The sequence below is a fragment of the Diadema setosum genome, unplaced genomic scaffold (genome assembly GCF_964275005.1).
Source record: "Diadema setosum unplaced genomic scaffold, eeDiaSeto1 scaffold_34, whole genome shotgun sequence".
Classification (NCBI taxonomy): Eukaryota; Metazoa; Echinodermata; class Echinoidea; order Diadematoida; family Diadematidae; genus Diadema; species Diadema setosum.
This window is the reverse complement of record NW_027307660.1, coordinates 279,192-296,717: the sequence shown is the minus strand read 5'-3', so window position 1 is coordinate 296,717 and position 17,526 is coordinate 279,192. Positions and strand designations below refer to the sequence as shown.

The following is a 17,526-nucleotide window of genomic DNA, read 5'->3' as shown; positions in this document are numbered from 1 at the left end:
TCTGTAAGTGTTAATGTCATGTCATGTCTTTGTGTAAACAGTACTTATAAAATCTTATGAAGGTGTGATGTTAAGCGTTACCCCTTCCAAGCCATCTGCTCTATATATAATGTTGTGATATTGTAATCATGTTGATATATTTTCCTACCACTGTGAACTTGCCCACTGGTGAAAACACGCATAAAAATTAGTGTGAGATATCTTTAATGGTCAGCAGTATGTTATCCCATGCCCAGCCTGTTGGTCAGTTTGACAGTTCCAGTGCAACAATTGCTTTTATACTATACAGGGACGAATTGGCATCAACACTGAGAGGCCGGATGAGGCGCTGGTTGTCAACGGCAACCTGAAGGTCACAGGTCACGTGATGCAGCCCTCTGACAAAAGGGCAAAGGAAGATTTCCAGGAGGTTAGATTTTTTAAAATGAATTCTAGCAGGAGTATTTTCAAAAGTAAGTCAGAAGGTTTAAGATAGCCTGATGGTTGTATTACTCTCTAGATCAACATTAAAGGTGACATATTGTCGTGGGCTAAATAGTGCTTCATCACTCTCAGAATATTCAGCAAGCCTGTTCCAAAGATTTTACAGCAAGCCTACAGCATTTTCCGTCTGACTGTCTTGCCCAGAGTGTGAAGCACATGGCATGCATTATGACAGAGACAAGGACAACTAGGCATATGACGGAGTTATGACATACATGTAAAAGGCAGAGTTACTTATCTTTAGCTGTGGGCACCACTGTAGCATAGCAGGGTTTATTTATTTATTATTTATTTATTCAGTTTTCTTTACCCAGGGTAGCCCCATCAGTGGTTTAAACACTGTTATCCTAGGGGGCCCTGCAACAGAATGACAAACTATAACAGTTCAACAAACACAAAATAACAAATCAGGGACATTCCTTTTTACATCATAACATCAACACAATATCAATACTCTATATAAATGAAAAAAAAAATGCAAAGTTAATCCTTGACGATAATTATACACAAACTCATGTTATTTGAGAAAAAAAAAATAATACCTTAACATTAAACAGGAATATCAAAATACCCGAATTCTACCCCAAGTGAGATATGTATGCTCTTACGAACGCTTGAAGAGAGGTGGCGTTTCGGACTTCAGCGGGGAGCCGATTCCAAATACATGATGCATAGTGTGAAAACGATTTTTTTCCGGCTTGAGTTTTAACATGTGGAATTATGAGACCATTATAACTTGTGTTTCGCGTACGATATGAATGTATGTTACCAAGAGGCGTGATGAGTTCTTGCACATATTCGGGCATGTTGCCATGAAGTGTCTTAAAGACTGCTTTACAAGTGTTGAAACGCCACCTCTCTTCAAGCGTCATCCAACGTAACCTTCTAAGCACCTGATTGGTTGGCACTGTGTGATCCACTCTCCTTACCACTCTGGCCATTTTCTTGTGTTGTTTGATAAGCACATCTTTAAGGGTTTGTGAGCAGTTTGACCATGCACAGGAGCAATAATCAAAATACGGTAGGATTAATGAGTTTGCCAGGATTTTAGCGAGTACTTTCGGTTAGGTACTTCCGCAGTCGTCTCAGCAATGCTAGTCGTGTGGCAATTTTTTTGCAACATTCTTCAACTTGCTTTTGCCATCTCATTGATTCATCCATCCAAACTCCTAGGTACTTATATTCCCTCACTCTATCCAATTCATTACCATCGATTTCAAGTTTCAGCCGATCAGCAGATAGCAGTTTTCTTGATGTTCCTATCACCATGAACTGAGTTTTCTTAACATTCAACGTCAAACAATTTTGTCTCAACCACCGGTTTACATTGTACAATTCAGTATTCAGCACGGTTTCAATCTCCTGGGCATCATTTCCACTATAAAACAGAACTGTGTCATCTGCATATAACATTACTTCACACTTATTTACTGAATTGGGGAGATCATTTAACATAACTGAAAACAGAAGTGGCCCAAGTATCGAACCTTGGGGGACACCCACACATACACTAGTACTTTCGGACAAAACTCCCTTTAATGAGATGCGCTGTGTACGACCACTGAGATATGAATGGAACCATCTCAATGCATTTCCCCTCACACCGTACATACATAGCTTTCCCAGTAAAAGTTCATGGTCTACTGAGTCAAAGGCTTTCTTCAAGTCCAAATACACCACTCCAGTTAGTTTACCACGATCCGTGTGCCTGTACAAAAAATCACTGAAGTATGTAAGTACTGTATCAGTTGAGTGGTTTTTTCTGAATCCAGATTGTTCATACATACCCATGAGAAGTATGCTGCTTCCTTCAGCAATGTTCATGTATTCCCCATCCCACTTTAGATGGGTACTCAGAGCTCACCAAGAACTCTCTCTTATCAGTGCAGCAACTTTAGAGATGTTTATACAGGTTTTGGTCAGTTTGTTCAGTTATTCAATAAATCGTTTAGTAATGCAGTCTGTAGATTATCCAAGTATTCAAATGATGTGATGGACGTTGTATGAGCGACTATGACAGGCATGACACACTGATATGACACACGATGTACCATGACCTAATGGACTCTACCTCCGAAAGGATTCCTCCAAAATTGTTCATTTGCGAAGGTTTATCCAGTCCTCTCATTTCGATGCAAATACAATGTCATGACAAACAATGGACATGCTCCAAGAAGAGCCTGCCCTACGTTTTCTATATTAAGATTGTTTTTGGGGGAGATGACTGAAGCGAAAATATGTGCTGTCTTTCGATTTTGTAGCTGGATCCACGAGAACAGCTGAAGAACATCGGCAAAATGCGGGTGATGCGGTACCGCTACATCCCGGCCTTCGCCGAGCAAGCCGGCCTGCCTCCGTGCGACCAGCTGGAGACGGGCGTCATAGCCCAGGAGGTGATGGAGGTGCTGCCCGACGCCGTCCAGAAGACCGGCACCGTCCACCTGCCCAACGGGGCCAAGATCGAACACTTCCTGGTGGTCAACAAGGACCGCATCTACATGGAGAACGTGGGCGCGGTCAAGGAGTTGGTCCGGCTGACGGACAACCTGGAGACGCGCATCGACGAGCTAGAGAAAATGAACCAGAAGCTGTCCAAGCTGAAGCGCATCGACAGTCTGAAGTCAAACACCAGTATTGGGACCCTCAGGTGAGCACCTGTCTCGTATTGGACAGCCATTCATCTCTGCAAAACCAGCGACATATTCGCAGACACTTGTTGGTGGGTGGTTTCACAGTACACCATGTATTCTTTCCTTGATCTGAGTGAGTGTGGTCCTGAAAAGAGCCACTCAGAACTGCACTCACATTCAAGAAAAAATACATGGTGTATCGTGAAATCATCCGTGTCAGGATCAGAATTCATATTTTAGCGTGCTTTGACATTGGCAAATAGCACCTGACTTGCAAAATCCACAAAAATGAAACCCCTGCGAAATATATGGCGTATGCACTATTTCACCTGCCTCTGAATCTATGCATATCATACCTTCCATGAAACATACAAACACACGGTCATGCACTTACATCATAATACTCATGCAAACAGAAATACATACATACACACGTATGTACATGCATACATACGTCATGTACATACATGCAGTCCATTAAGACATGTTTGTACGTACATTTTCCACATTCATTGTACCAGTATGTAAATTCCACTTTTCTTTGTATTTTTTGTTTTTTTGTTATCCCACCTGCAGTCGTAACGGAAGCAATAAGTCCAAGGGTAGCACCAAGGGGAAGAGCTCCGGCTCCGGCAAAAATGGCAGCAGCTGTGAAAAGGGCAAAGGTCAGCAGGATGTCGGCTACTGCCTCTCGCCTCGATCCATGCAGATGCTGATCGTCGCCCTCGTCTTGATCATGCTCTTCTGGTGAGATATTGCCGCGCCCAGTCTGAAAGGCATAATTTACCATTTGCAGATGAAACAAAAACCCAGCGTTAGTGATTCAAAATAGTTCTAAAATGTGAGTTAGGGATACAAACAACCAATGTCAAAATTTGAACTAGTATACATTTAATCAATGTTAGGTATTGTTAACCCTAATCAGGCCGGGCTTTTTTGGGTGTTCTGTGGCCGGGGAGGGGTTGATTCAACCCCCCCCCCCCCCCCCCCCCCGAGATCTCGGCCGTTGATCGCACAATCGCCATGAAATTTGGCACGTGCATTACCTGTGGCGTAATCTACAAAGCTATACAAAAAGAAATGGAAATTTTTGTCATAATAATTAATTATGCTAATATATGCGTAAAATCATACATTTTGCTCTAAATCAGAAATAAAAGCTCATAGAATCCTAATTTTTGGTGAAAACATTCTTTGTAGCATTCCTAACAATGTACTTGAAAAAAAATTTGGTATCGCAATCAATTTCTTATGTATTTTATTGTTTTATGAGTTTCTTATGTATTTCTTTGTTTTTTCGACCTTTTGTTTTATCATTTTTTTTCCACAAAATTTATGACAGAACCTATTTCCAGCATAATTATGCTAAAATTAATTAGTTTCAGCCTATGAAAGTGAAAATAATCATATCTTTATGAATAAGAAGAGAAAACTCCATTTGCATAGACTTTATACACAAAATCACATTTTTGAGCCATTTTCGGTCTGACAGGCATGTATTAAATGTTATGCAGCGTCGCAACGGTATGCGCAATTTTCGCGAAAATGGTGTCAAAAGGTGCGCGAGACTTGAAAGTAAAAAGTCAGCAAACGGCGCGGTCAAAAAATTTCGCACGGCGGAGTAGTCGCGAAAAATGTCGAGGGGGGGGGGGGTGATTCAACACCCCCCCCCCCCCCCCCCCCGGCCTTTTTAGGGTTAAATATACAAGATGAGAACAATAGTTATACAATAAAAAATGTTTCCAGACTAAACCATTTACAGTTATGGTTTAAAGAGAAAAATAGTGAGATCTTATATTTCAGGTTTTATTGCAAAAATTTGAGATGGTTGGATGTTTTGTGATACAACTGACCTATACATATATGCATCAAAAGTGATATCTTGAACATTTTTTAAATTACTGCTCCCAAAAGTAAACAGGACCTTTAACCCTTTCTGTGCCAGGAACATTGCACAGTGTGTACAATGCTGTCAGGTTTTCTGTTTCAGTGAGCACTCAAAGCACACAAAGTGTTAATCCTCTCAAAAGCATATCTGGTGAGAAATTGCCACTCCTGTTCTTAACGCTTTCCATGCCGGGGACTTTGAACAGCGTGTGCAATGCTGTTGGGTTTTCTATTCCAATGAACACTCAAAACACCCAAAGTGTTGATCCTCTCAAAAGCATCTTTCTGCTTTTGTTTTGTTTTAGAGTAATGATAGCGAAGGGAACCCAGCTTTATAGCAAAGCGTTGTTGATGGCCAGCGAGCAGTGTGATGTGTGTATTCATGTAGTCAGGCTCTGCCAACTGTAGACAAGAGATAAGTTTTGGATCAGATGAATGCAAGTCAGATTTGTAATGTTTTGACTGCATTGAAGTTAGGCTTCATCAGATTGTTTCAGGATTGATTTGCAGGTAACATTTGATTTTAGTTTTGATATAAGTTTTTATGTTTGCCTGTCAAGTAAGAATGTGATAGTGTCAGATGTGGCAGATGAACAAAAAGAAATGCCAAGTATCACTCAGTATCATAGAACAACCACAATGCTTATATATGGTCATGACAAAGCAGTGAAAAAGAGGTAGCTGAAAAAAAAAATGATTTCCCTGGTGTTGATAGCGGTTGCATTGATGTCCGAGTGTATCTGTCTTGCCAACATCTTATACCCACATGCAAGCCTTTATATCTCTTTTTGTTTTTGTATGTGTTTGCTTGTGTTTTTTTTTTTTTAACTTATCCAGTATTTTGATATAATAATTACAGTGGATTCTCAAGATACCCCTCTCTATCCCCTCTCCTTTCTTCTCAACTGAAATAGCTTTGCAGCAATCGCCACACTGTACATCATGGAGAGGAACAACAATCTCCCACAGACTGAGTAAGTGTGAGAATGCACCGTCCCAACAAGACCTCATCAAGCACTGTTTGTAGCTCATGTCCTTCCAGCCATCACCTAAAGCAGAAAGAATTAATTTTGTAGAAGGCATTTGATCACCCTGACTCTGTGAAGCGGTGAAGCAGAAGCATTAAAGGCCTCATGAAAATTTCCAGTATTTGATATATTATGCAGTTAGAGTGGCCCAGACCATTTCTGGGGACTTTACAGTGTCCATTGTAAGCATGGCCATTTGTGAAGGCATTGTAATTTGATGCTGATATTAAGTTCAAAGGTTAAAATGATCTTTCAATAGTCTGTTCTTGCAAGACAAAAATAATCTTCAAGCAGATTTCAAATGTATTGCCCTGAACTGAGCTACTGTGAGGCATCATGTGATGTTCCCATTTATTTCAATCCAGTCCTCTAATGGCAGCAGTATATAGGACCACAAAGTTTACCTTGTACAGCTTGTGTCTTGAACAGCAAGATACGCTTGGCTGCTGATTACTTCTTGAATACAATTAGGGAATTGACATTTTGCTCTTCGTAAAATCTCATTGATTTCTCTTTTTCCTTGTCGTGTGTGTATTGAAACGTGCTGTTTGCAGTCATTTATGACACTTTTCCTTGATATGATAAATAAAAACATCTTCTGAAGGCTCATTTTCGTGCTATGATTTTGTCTGCGTTGTGTGCAAACAGTGTTCTTACAACAGTGACGAGTTCCCTCACCGCAACTCTTAAAGCGTCCACCACGGGAGGCTCTTCCACTGCCAAGAAAGGTGAGCACACTTTTCCAAATCTGCGCGAAGTACCGTAGTGACTGTTATTCCTAGTAGAGCTGTGAAGCTTTGGGTCTGTACACTCCATTACTTCCCCTCACAAATTCTGTGAAGATATTTCAGTGAGCTTAGTCCTGTGTTGAATTAGACTGATTTCTGTATACGCCGTATATTTCGCGAGTCAGGTGCTATTCGCAAAATTAAAGACACTCAAAAATATTGAAATTCCCGATCGTGAAATTTTAGAAATATATGGCGCATACAGTATACACAAATTTCATCCACCTGTTCATATGGATATTGTTGTTTTGCTGTTGTAAAGCAAATTTTGTGGAATAGGCTGCCAGTCAGACTTACATGTAGGGCTGAGACGGACCCAAAGCAATTTGTAAAATCTTTGGAAACCTATCTTTTTTCTTCCTCATGTATGAGACGAAAATTTTGTAAGGCACATACAAAGTCTTTTAGATTATTACTTGCTTTGTAAATGGAAAATATTATTATTATTCTAATTAATGAAGTAATTTTCTTTTTCATTTCTTGTATTGTTTCTGTATGGTACAAATAATCAAAGAAATCATTGTGACAGAGAACAGAGATACACTCTGTATGATAAGAGGAAAAAAAAAAAATCAAATTACCACACAGGAGGATCCCCAGTAATCAATGAAGAAATTAAGTCGGGTTTATCATACAGTCACATACATTATTTACAGCAGTAGCATTAAAAAAAAAAAAAAAAAAAAAAAAAAAAAAAAAAAAAAATTGTACCATAGTCTTAAAGTATAAACCACCTTCATGAATTCTAACCTATGAGGTTTGTTTGGCCAGCCTTCATCTAGTATATCTTGTCATGAATTCAACCTGTGAAACTTGATGCATTCCCGTCCATCTAGACATCGACCCAGGCGTTCCCGTAGTAACGCCGAGCGTCTGTACAGGTGATGGGTGTAAGGTGTACTGCTGTGACGTCTCTTCTCTGAGCAACTTACCCATGGAGATCTCCAATATCCCCACGCTCAATTCGACATACAAACCATCGGGTAAGTGTTTTTCCCTTTAAAGGAGACCTCCGGATGATTTTCAGATTTCTACATTTGAACAACTATAAATTAGTTATACTGAGGACGGAGTTTCAGAATTTATGATAATTGGGATGAAGAATAAGAATATTTTTGAAATTTATAACAAATTGCAATGAACACGGATGATGACATGGCAGAGTCACCATAAGAATGCATGAGTTGGGGCTCAAGGAAGCAGAACAAAAGAAGAAGGCATGCATAGATTATACACGGTGAACTCACAAGTAAGTGGTATTGTAATGGAAATACACTGATCTACATTTCTGAAATATGTGAGCCTCCTATGTCATCATCCTTGTTCAGTGTAGTTTGTTTAAGGTTTGGGAATTTCAAAGTATTGTTTCTCTGCTCATGAACCACAGTAAATTCCAAAAATCTATACATTGAGCTGTTTATTCATAAAATGTACTACATGATGATGTGAAATTATGAAAATCGTCTGGAATGCCCCTTTAAGCCCATTCAATCCTGTGAGAATTGTACTGGTGAAATAATTTCTTGTCATGAGATTCGCAACTCTGAATGTCATTGTCTATATTGTACTGAAAAAACAGAGTATATGGAACTGGTTAGTTTTATGAAATACAGTTAAACTCGCATAAGTCGATCTTCTCGGGACTGAGCAAAACACATCGACTTAGGCGAGTTTCGACTTGTACGTAAGTCGAAAAAAATCGACTTAAAGTTACACCACACGTACATATGTATAATGTACATGTATGTTGTCTACTCTGGAGCCGAGAGCTGGAGCGGTGTGCCCGATATTTGCCCTTCAGCAAGACACTCTATCCACATTGATGCAGGCCAGGGCTCCACACTTAACTTTTATTTTGGTGGCCCCCGAATGATTGATTTTTATTTTTTGGTGGCCCGAACCAAAAAAAAAACCAAAACAAAACAAAAACAAGCAAAACTAAATCGGTCCTATATACGTTCGGTCCGAAAGTTACCATTATTTATTTCTGATTGTAAAAGCAATCATCCACCATTTACAAGTATTTTAACACCTTCCGGAGCCGAATGTTGCCGTTAATCATTTTCAAATGTAAAAACAAGCAACCGACATTCATTCTAGGATCTTACGGAGCTGAATATCATCCTTATTCATTTCCGAACGTGAAAGCAAACATCCGCTTTTTATTTCATCATCTAAATGAGCTGATTGATACCGTTAATCATTTCCAAATGTAAAAGAAACAATCTGTTACTTATTTTAGCATCGTACGGAGCAGAATATTACCGTTATTCGATCTCCAAATTCAAAAGCAAACACTCGACATTTATTTTATGATCGTAAGGAGCCGAATGTTACTGCTGTCCACTTCCGAAAGTGAAATGAATCATCTGACATTTATTTTGGCATCTTCAGGAGTCGAATGTTACATGCTATTTACTTTCGAACGTAAAAGCGAACTTTCGGCAATTATTTCATCATCGTACTGAGTTGAGTACTATAGTCATTCATTTCCGAACGCCAAAGCAAACATTCAACATTTATTTTAGCATCTTCCGGAGCTGAATGTTATTGCTATTTACTTTCGAACATAAAAGCAAACATAAGACATTCATTTTATCATCGGACGGAGTTGAATACTATTGTTATTCATTTCCGAACGTTAAAGCAAATATCAAACATTAACTTTACCATCACACGCAGCTAAATGTTACTGTTATTCATTTCGAAATTTAAAAGCAAACATCCGACAGTTATTTAGCATCGTATGGAGAAGAATATTACTGCTATTTACTTCCGAACGTAAAAACAATCATCTGACATTTATTTAAGCATCTTCTGGAGCCGAATGTTATTACTATTTACTTTCGAAAGTAAAAGCAAACACCCGACATTTATCTCATCGTCGTACGAAGTTGATTATTATTGTTATTCATTTCCGAACGTCAAAGGGATAATTCGACATTTACTTTAGCATCTTCCGGAGCTGAATGTTAATGTTATATACTTTCGAACGAAAAAGTAAACATCCGACATTTATTTCATCATCGTACGAAGTTGATTATTATTGTTATTCATTTCCGAACGTCAAAGGGATAATTCGACATTTACTTTAGCATCTTCCGGAGCTGAATGTAATTGTTATTTACTTTCGAACGTACACATCCGGCATTTATTTTATCATCGTATGGAGTTGAATATCATTATTTTTCATATCCGAACGTCAAAGCAAACATTCGACATTTATTTCAGCATCTTCCGGATACTTTTTTTTTTATCCTTATTCATTTCCGAACGCAAAATCAAATCTCTGACATTCCAAAAGTATAAGCAAACATCCGACATTTATTTTAGTATTATACGGAATCGAATATTACCGTTATTCATTTCCAAAATTAAAAGAGCAAACATCTGACATTTATTCAGCATCTTATGGAACCGACTGTTACCGCTTCATTTCCAAAACTGAAGGCAAACATTCGGCTTTTTTGGTGGCCCGGCGTGCGTTTTTGGTGACCCAGGTCGCAAATTAACCATTCGCGAAATCGTGATTCGATTCGCGAAAAGACTCCGCTAAATATAAGGCATAGATCGCTACACTCGGCAGGGGCTACGTCGTCCTTTCACCAGGTCTCGTTACAAAACCAAAATCTCGCGTGAGTTCTTGCGTTACCTATCGTTAATGTTAACGAAACATCGTTAATTTGCGCTAGGGATCGTTACTCATCGTTGCTACAAACGTTAATTTTCCCGATCGTTAGTTTGCGTTACTAACGATTCAGGTGAAACCGCTTGCGTTAATGAAATGTTAATGTTTATTTACGCAGTTTCTTTTGGTATATACTGTATGTAAACAAAAACTGGCGTCTCGTGATTTTGACAGTGATTTATTACACAATAAAATCTTATTCGACTTAGGCACAGTGAATTCAATGGTTTTTCCGTGAAAGTGTTCTTGGAATTTCATCGACTTAAGCGAGTATTCGACTTAAAAAATTCGACTTATGAGTGAATTAATACACGTAAGTCAATGGGGAAAAATCGGGACTTTTTAAAATTATCGACTTGCGCGATTATTCGACATATGCGATGTCGACTTAGGCGAGTTTAACTGTATGGATGAAATCAAAGACATAATACTAAGAGGTCACCAATTTGAAAGTAATCAAAAACTTGATATATCATGTAAATGTGTTGCCACTTTAAAAAATCATTTATTAATGAAGCAATTCAGAGATGTTTGAAAATTTTGGAACCCCCCCCAAAAAAAAGAAAAAAAAGCAGTTATATACAATCCAGTAAAGGTGCAAATAGAAGACCTCTCCCCCTTTTTTTTAATTATCTACCTTACACATAATCCTATGAGTGAGTTGTAAACACTCTGATATTTAAATATAAACCCAAACCACAGAAATATTGGGTTTGTGAGACTGGATGGCTTTAACTGTCAATTGTGTTTTCAGCCAGCCTCAAGTTGCCAATCGTTTCTATGCGAGCATCCTTTGAGGTCTGCTGCATGTCTCTCTCACAAAGATTTCACACATCCAACTGGACCCCATGGAAGACCAGCTTAACGTAGCTGAATATGGGCTATCCAGCCATCTTGTCAGATGGAAAATGAACAAACAAACAAACTTAAGCAAGCACTAAAAGATGATTGTTTTGTACATTTATGATATCTATAGATGATGTGATAATGCATTCGTTATAAGACTTTGAAACTGCCCTGTACTGTCTCAAGTTCACCTGGAGATTATTGCTACTTTCTGACATACCATATGAATGATATTATTTTGAGCAATTACCTGTACCTGAGAACTGTTGGTTGTGTCTTTGATCACTCTTCTAGCTGAATCTTCCAGATTTTTCATAACTCCCTGAACTTTTCTGTATTGTAAACATTTGTTGTGTTTGTTCTGGTGACTCATCCAATTCTTTGAACATTCTATTGTAAACATTTGTTGTGTTTGTTCGGGTGACTCATCCAATTCTTTGAACATTCTGTTGAGAACCTTGTAACTTTCATGATGAAGTACCAATTCAGATGAACTTTTACTGTAATAAAACCTTGTAATTAATTGATTTCAATTCTTTTCCTCCCCAACCATACCAACTCAAATTATCCTTCCCTGCCCCATCCCTTTGCTTTACCCTCACTCACTTCACTTACTAACAACTACGATGTAACAACGAATAAATCTCTCTTGGCACTGGGAATGATTGCCGGTACATATCCAGTCGTCCTGCCTGTTGTCCAACCATTTGCGGAGGTGTCCTCTGACACTGTCACGTCGGCGAGTTCCCGTACCGTCTCGGGCGGCTCGGCACCATCCTCCGGGGAGCCAGGGGACATGCCGGCGAGGGGCAACGTGAGCGCGGGGATGGAGAGCGACCTGGACTCGGTTGCCATCCAGTCTCGGCGCCGTCGCCACCTGGCCACGCTTCTCCGAAACAAGAGGATGACCAAAGTCGGTGAGATATCAGGAACTCTGGCTACATTGCCCACCAGTAATTCTATGTCCTGGTGCCACATGGTAGAGTTAATGGTGTTTGTTCTCTTTGAGCTGATTCTGTTTTTAGCATACTTCACATTCAAAGATCAAACACTGGTGAGAGAGAGTTTGCAGAGAGAATGAAAATTGTGTATTGCATAATCATAGTTATACAGTATGAGACAGTTAAAAACATCAAACTTGTCTATCTCTAAATTGATGACTTATTTTGTGATTTATGTACCAGCTTTTGGCCATTAGGCATATGGAAACGTGTGAGAATTTTTGTGTCGAAGAGTATCTTTTTACGATGTGACTCACCCTTGCCTGCGGAATGTAGGGTAAACTGCTTAATATTTGTTTGTGATTTTGGAATTTGATCATATAGTCAACACTTCTATTTTGATATCCAATGCAGTGTTGAGGCAACACTTTTGGGCATCAGTGAAAAAGCATTAATCAATTCACATAACCTTTGAAGGGATGATATAGTTTTGGTTGAGATTGGGCTTCAGAATTTATGTATTTCTTGGGGGATGGGGGGGGGGGGGTAATATAATGAGAAATTACTCCTGAAATATGAAAAAAAAAAAAATACAATTCCCAAAGGAAATCTAGGTGTATTTGATGAAAATCGGTTTTGAAATGGCTAAGGCTGTCCACTGACTGGTTGTGGACGATGTATACACAGAATGGTTGATCAACTCATGCATTTTCCTTGTCTAACCTTTGGTACCCACAGATGTAGACGTTACATCCATCGTTCTGGATGACACTCAGAGTGTAGTGGCAGATTGTGCATCACCGTCAGGGTAAGTTCAAAAGCCATCAGTTATTACAAGCTTGTCAAATATGGAAAGCTGTTTTTTTTTTTTTTTTTATTAGTAGCCAAGGAAAACAGAATGTGTGTCATGAATGTGAATCGCCTTCACTGTTTATATGTAGAGCTGAAAATTGTGTATCATGTGTTCTTTTTAATATGTTTCATACAGTTTGTAGTTACGATTAGGTATTAAAATCCCCTTTACTATTACTCCACACATACGTACAAGAAATAGCCATCTCTTTGCATTGAGATTGTTCTTTTGCAGTTAGAGCACTGAAGTTTGAAATAAGTTTACCAAAAAAAAAAGCACAAAAATTACTGACAGCTCTTTGTAAAAGCTCTAAAAACTTGTTTTTGTTGTTTTTTTAATGTGTAGGAAGTTTTGTAAAGCACATAGAGGGTCTTCTAGATCATGTGCTATTATTATGCATACTACCATTGTGACAGGAAAATTGTACCATTAATGTGTCTTTTTTCTGTTATCCCCTACCCCTCCCTTCCTGCTGTAGGAATGGGAATTATTCTTGTGGAATAACTGTGCCTCCCCATTTCCCTGTGAAGTTCACCCAGTTGGAACTGAAGTAAGTACTGTATCCTACACTGTAATATGTTGCATATTGTGTTATGATATCCGTGTATGATGCACAACAATATACCATTAATATACCAACCATGGGTTATGGCATTGTGTAGTGCCATCATGTGTTTGTAAGATGTACAGTTGCATACTGCCATGGTGGCAGCCACAGTTTAGCAGTTGGCCATAATGATCCCAATGCCAATTCAGGCCAATTATGACTTGTAAAACTTTTATACAATAATGAAAAGTATGGCCTTTTTATGCATTTTTTTTTCAAAGGATGTTATCACAATTTTGAACAGTAATTCAGAATGACTTCGTTTCAATTTACAAACTGAGATCACTGGTGTACTGTGTGTGTGATGAGCCCTCATGTTATGATGTTGCTGCACTATTGAGCTCATTTTTGCAAAAAAGAAAAGAAAAATAAAAGAAAAAAAAAGTTGTTTCATAAAGCATCAAAAATCACCATCACCAATTGTTTGGTAATCCAGGGTATGGGCACTGGAAAAGAAAAAGGAAATTAACAAATGGAGGATTTCTAATCGGTACCCCAGGGGTACAAAAAGTATATGTAATAAATCACATCCAATAAAGAGTGAAAAAGAATGCGTGAATACTGACACCTCTCCCCCACTCTGCCTCCTCTCCCCCACCCCGCCCCCTCTCTCCTCAGCACAACGGGAGTGTCAGTCATGGTGTTGTGTTCATGGACCAGTGGCTCCTCGTGTCTCGAGCAAATCGAGTCTCCTGAGTCGGCCAGTGCCACATTCTCCACAGTAAGTCCTGACTTTTTTCATTAACTGTGATTCACAATGGCCATAGACACAAACAGAAAGCATGTTACATTATACAGGGATGTACGTACGAACTGAGAGTTTAATCTGACTTCATATTTTCATGCTCTGCCCAAAACCCACTTTTTAATTTTTTAATTTTTCCATTCAAATGCATTGAATGTTCACAGTTTGATTACCCTCCCATGTTTTATATGTAAGTTTCAGATTTTGGTCTGCAAGTACTCTCACATCCTGATTATAGCAATTGTAGAGAAAATCCTGTGATCTCGTTGGTCGAGGGCCATGTGTTGATTTAAATGGCTGCACAGTGCCTCACTGACGATAGCCACTGTGAACATGCTACACGTATTGCATTCTGCAATTCATGCATTCTGTAAAAAATGCTTATTGGCAAGCTCACCATGTGTCGAGTAATTACTGGATGCATGTATTTTCTTGTGGCAAGCCAAAAAGAAATGTATCCAGTAAATTTGCCTTCCGGTTTATTACTGTCTTACATGGTCAAAAAATGTGTTTTTGACGAAGAAATGGTCTCGCATTCTATAAAACAAATGATACCTCTTGTGTCAGGAGGCATAGTTTGTATGTGGTAACTGTAGAAGTATGCCACCATCACATCGATATATTGTGTCTGTGCTTATATGTGTACTAAATGGGGGAGAATTATTATTCCTTAACCCTAAAGGGGCCGGGCTTTTTTGGCTATGGGGGGGATTCCGCCCCCCCCCCCCCCAGACATCTCGGTGCGATCGCGATGAAATTTTGCATGCGTGAGACCCGCGTCATAATCTACAAGATTGTGTTATAAGATTTTTTGAAACAATCAATTTCTAATTTTAATTAATTAATTATGCAAATTAAGCTCAAGGTGATATTTTAGCTTAATTAAAAGCATTGAGAGTCTAATTTTTGATCTGTAAATCTGTTTTAGCATATTCAACAATTGTACATCACAAAAACTTCCAAAACTAATTTCAATTCTTATGTATTTTATTGTTTTCAGAATTTCTTATGTATTTCTTTGTTTTTCAACTTTTGTTTTTTCTTTGTTTTTTCATTGGAAATTGTCACTGACCACTTTTCTACCATAATTAGCACAAAATTAATCAATGAAAGTGATTAATTGTAAAAATAATCAGGTTTTTATGCCTTTCATGACAGAGCACTGTTTTCCATAGGAAATGTACACAAAATCACAAAATTGTGCCCGTTTTGGAGCGACATTCCGTTACAAAAATGGGCGTGGCTTCGCAAAAGTATGCGCGGACGTTGCAAATTTGGTCTCAAAAGTTGTGCGAGACTTGAACGAAGAAAGTCAAGAAGCCTCGCGATGAGGCCTTCTCGCGTTACAGAATTATAGCGCGAAACGTCGAGGGGGGGGGGATTCCGGCCCCCCCCCCCGCCCCCCCGGCCCTTTTAGGGTTAAATATGATCTTTATTCTCTATTCTCACCAGTATCTTCTCTTCTCTTGTGTTTTTCTGTGTTCTCAGGGCTTTTCACACACCTGGGACATGCCGGTCGGCGTCTTTCAAAACAGTTCCTACACATTCCGCATTATGCCACTGTCAGAGGTAAGGACACATGGCTGATCATGTGATATACAGTAGGACCTCGATTATCCTGCCACGATGGGACCGGAGGGTCTCTTGATAATCGATTTGGCCGGATAAGAGAGATAAGCTCAAATACAGCGCTTTCTAGCATATCATGCTAGGGGTATACAAATGTTATTACCAATTTATCAATCATTATGATTATCTGCATGACATTGTCATACGTGTGTGATACTTCAGATGATACAGAAATAAAATGAAATATAAGTAAGATATCCCTTCATGTCCCTTCATGTATTGTTTGATTGATACTGACAGACAATGAGATTGATATTGCAACCCGTCGAATACTGCCGCTGCATTGTACTGTAACCACTGCTGTGCACTCAGTGCCAGTGACAAGCACGGCACCAGTCATTGATATATCATCTCATGAACTATAAACTTAAAGTTACGGTTCGCTGTGATGATTGATATATGTCCCGTTGTGTGTTTGCATGATGGTGGTTGAACGTGTGCTTGTTTTGAGTGAGGTTTGGTACTGAAAATACGTGAAAACATTAAAAAACAAAAAACAAAAATGTCAGCCAGTCCACATCTGGATAATACAGGTACCGGATAATCGATGGCCAAATAATCAAGATCCTACTGTATTCTTTTGATCCCCTCCGTGGCATCCTGTGATTATCTGCAAGTGTCTTTATATGGCAGTCCGTTAGTTTGTCTTAACTGTTGCTCTCTCCTTGCGTCTTCCCTTGTATAGGTACAGACGTATGACTGCACACAGGACAGCAGTCTGATAGGAATGGATTTTATGGAGTACAGCTTCAACTTTGATCGGGACCTCTCCCTCTGCCCCGCGTAAGCTCCCCATCACCGCTGGACGCACCCCACGGTTTCTGTTCCGTTGGGCCCGCGAAATCAGCGATGGATCTTTTGGATGCAGATATCACTGGGAATAGATCTACATGTAGAGATAACACCTTTTCCATGTTTATGTGTAGGGATCTTGACAACAATGACAAATCATCACAGATATCTTCTGCAACTGGTCTTCATTTAGTGTATAATAACTCTGAATTCATTTTATATTTCTTCTTTTCTCTTCTCTCCCATTAAAAGAAAAAAAAATCTTTGGCTGAAAGGCATCAGAGAACTCCTTACCTTTCTGTTATTATCTCTCTAAAGTTTAATTGCTGTTAATTATAACCCATGCAGCATACGTCGGTCCCAAAAGGGATTAGTACTTCCCATGCCAAATTTCATTTTACTCACCAGTACTGTGTATATTCCTTATTAGGTGACCAATCATGTGAAAGGCATTTTCATTTTCTTCATTATCAATGCAAACTACCGTGGCATGTGTATAGTGAGTGAATACCCCGCCCTCAGCAAGGGTGTTAGATGGTCAAGCTATTAAACAGAAATGCATAGAATTTTGTAAAAAAAAAAAAAAAAAAAATCCCTCAAAACATAAGT

At 39.0% G+C, this 17,526-nt stretch overlaps 1 protein-coding gene across 1 annotated transcript in view; it reads left to right on the top strand.

The window, feature by feature from the left end:
* The window catches only part of LOC140245797 (myelin regulatory factor-like protein), a 44,257-nt gene extending 27,085 nt beyond the window's left edge, over window positions 1–17,172 (top strand). The window contains exons 12-23 of the mRNA XM_072325310.1: window positions 290–409; window positions 2,745–3,130; window positions 3,690–3,860; window positions 5,915–5,974; window positions 6,677–6,756; window positions 7,653–7,799; window positions 12,034–12,267; window positions 13,030–13,099; window positions 13,623–13,694; window positions 14,370–14,472; window positions 15,985–16,065; window positions 16,811–17,172. Coding sequence (XP_072181411.1) covers window positions 290–409; window positions 2,745–3,130; window positions 3,690–3,860; window positions 5,915–5,974; window positions 6,677–6,756; window positions 7,653–7,799; window positions 12,034–12,267; window positions 13,030–13,099; window positions 13,623–13,694; window positions 14,370–14,472; window positions 15,985–16,065; window positions 16,811–16,912 — 1,626 coding nt within the window. The 3' untranslated portion in view covers window positions 16,913–17,172. The remainder of the gene's footprint in view (window positions 1–289; window positions 410–2,744; window positions 3,131–3,689; window positions 3,861–5,914; window positions 5,975–6,676; window positions 6,757–7,652; window positions 7,800–12,033; window positions 12,268–13,029; window positions 13,100–13,622; window positions 13,695–14,369; window positions 14,473–15,984; window positions 16,066–16,810) is intronic.
* The last annotated feature ends 354 nt before the right edge of the window (window positions 17,173–17,526 follow it).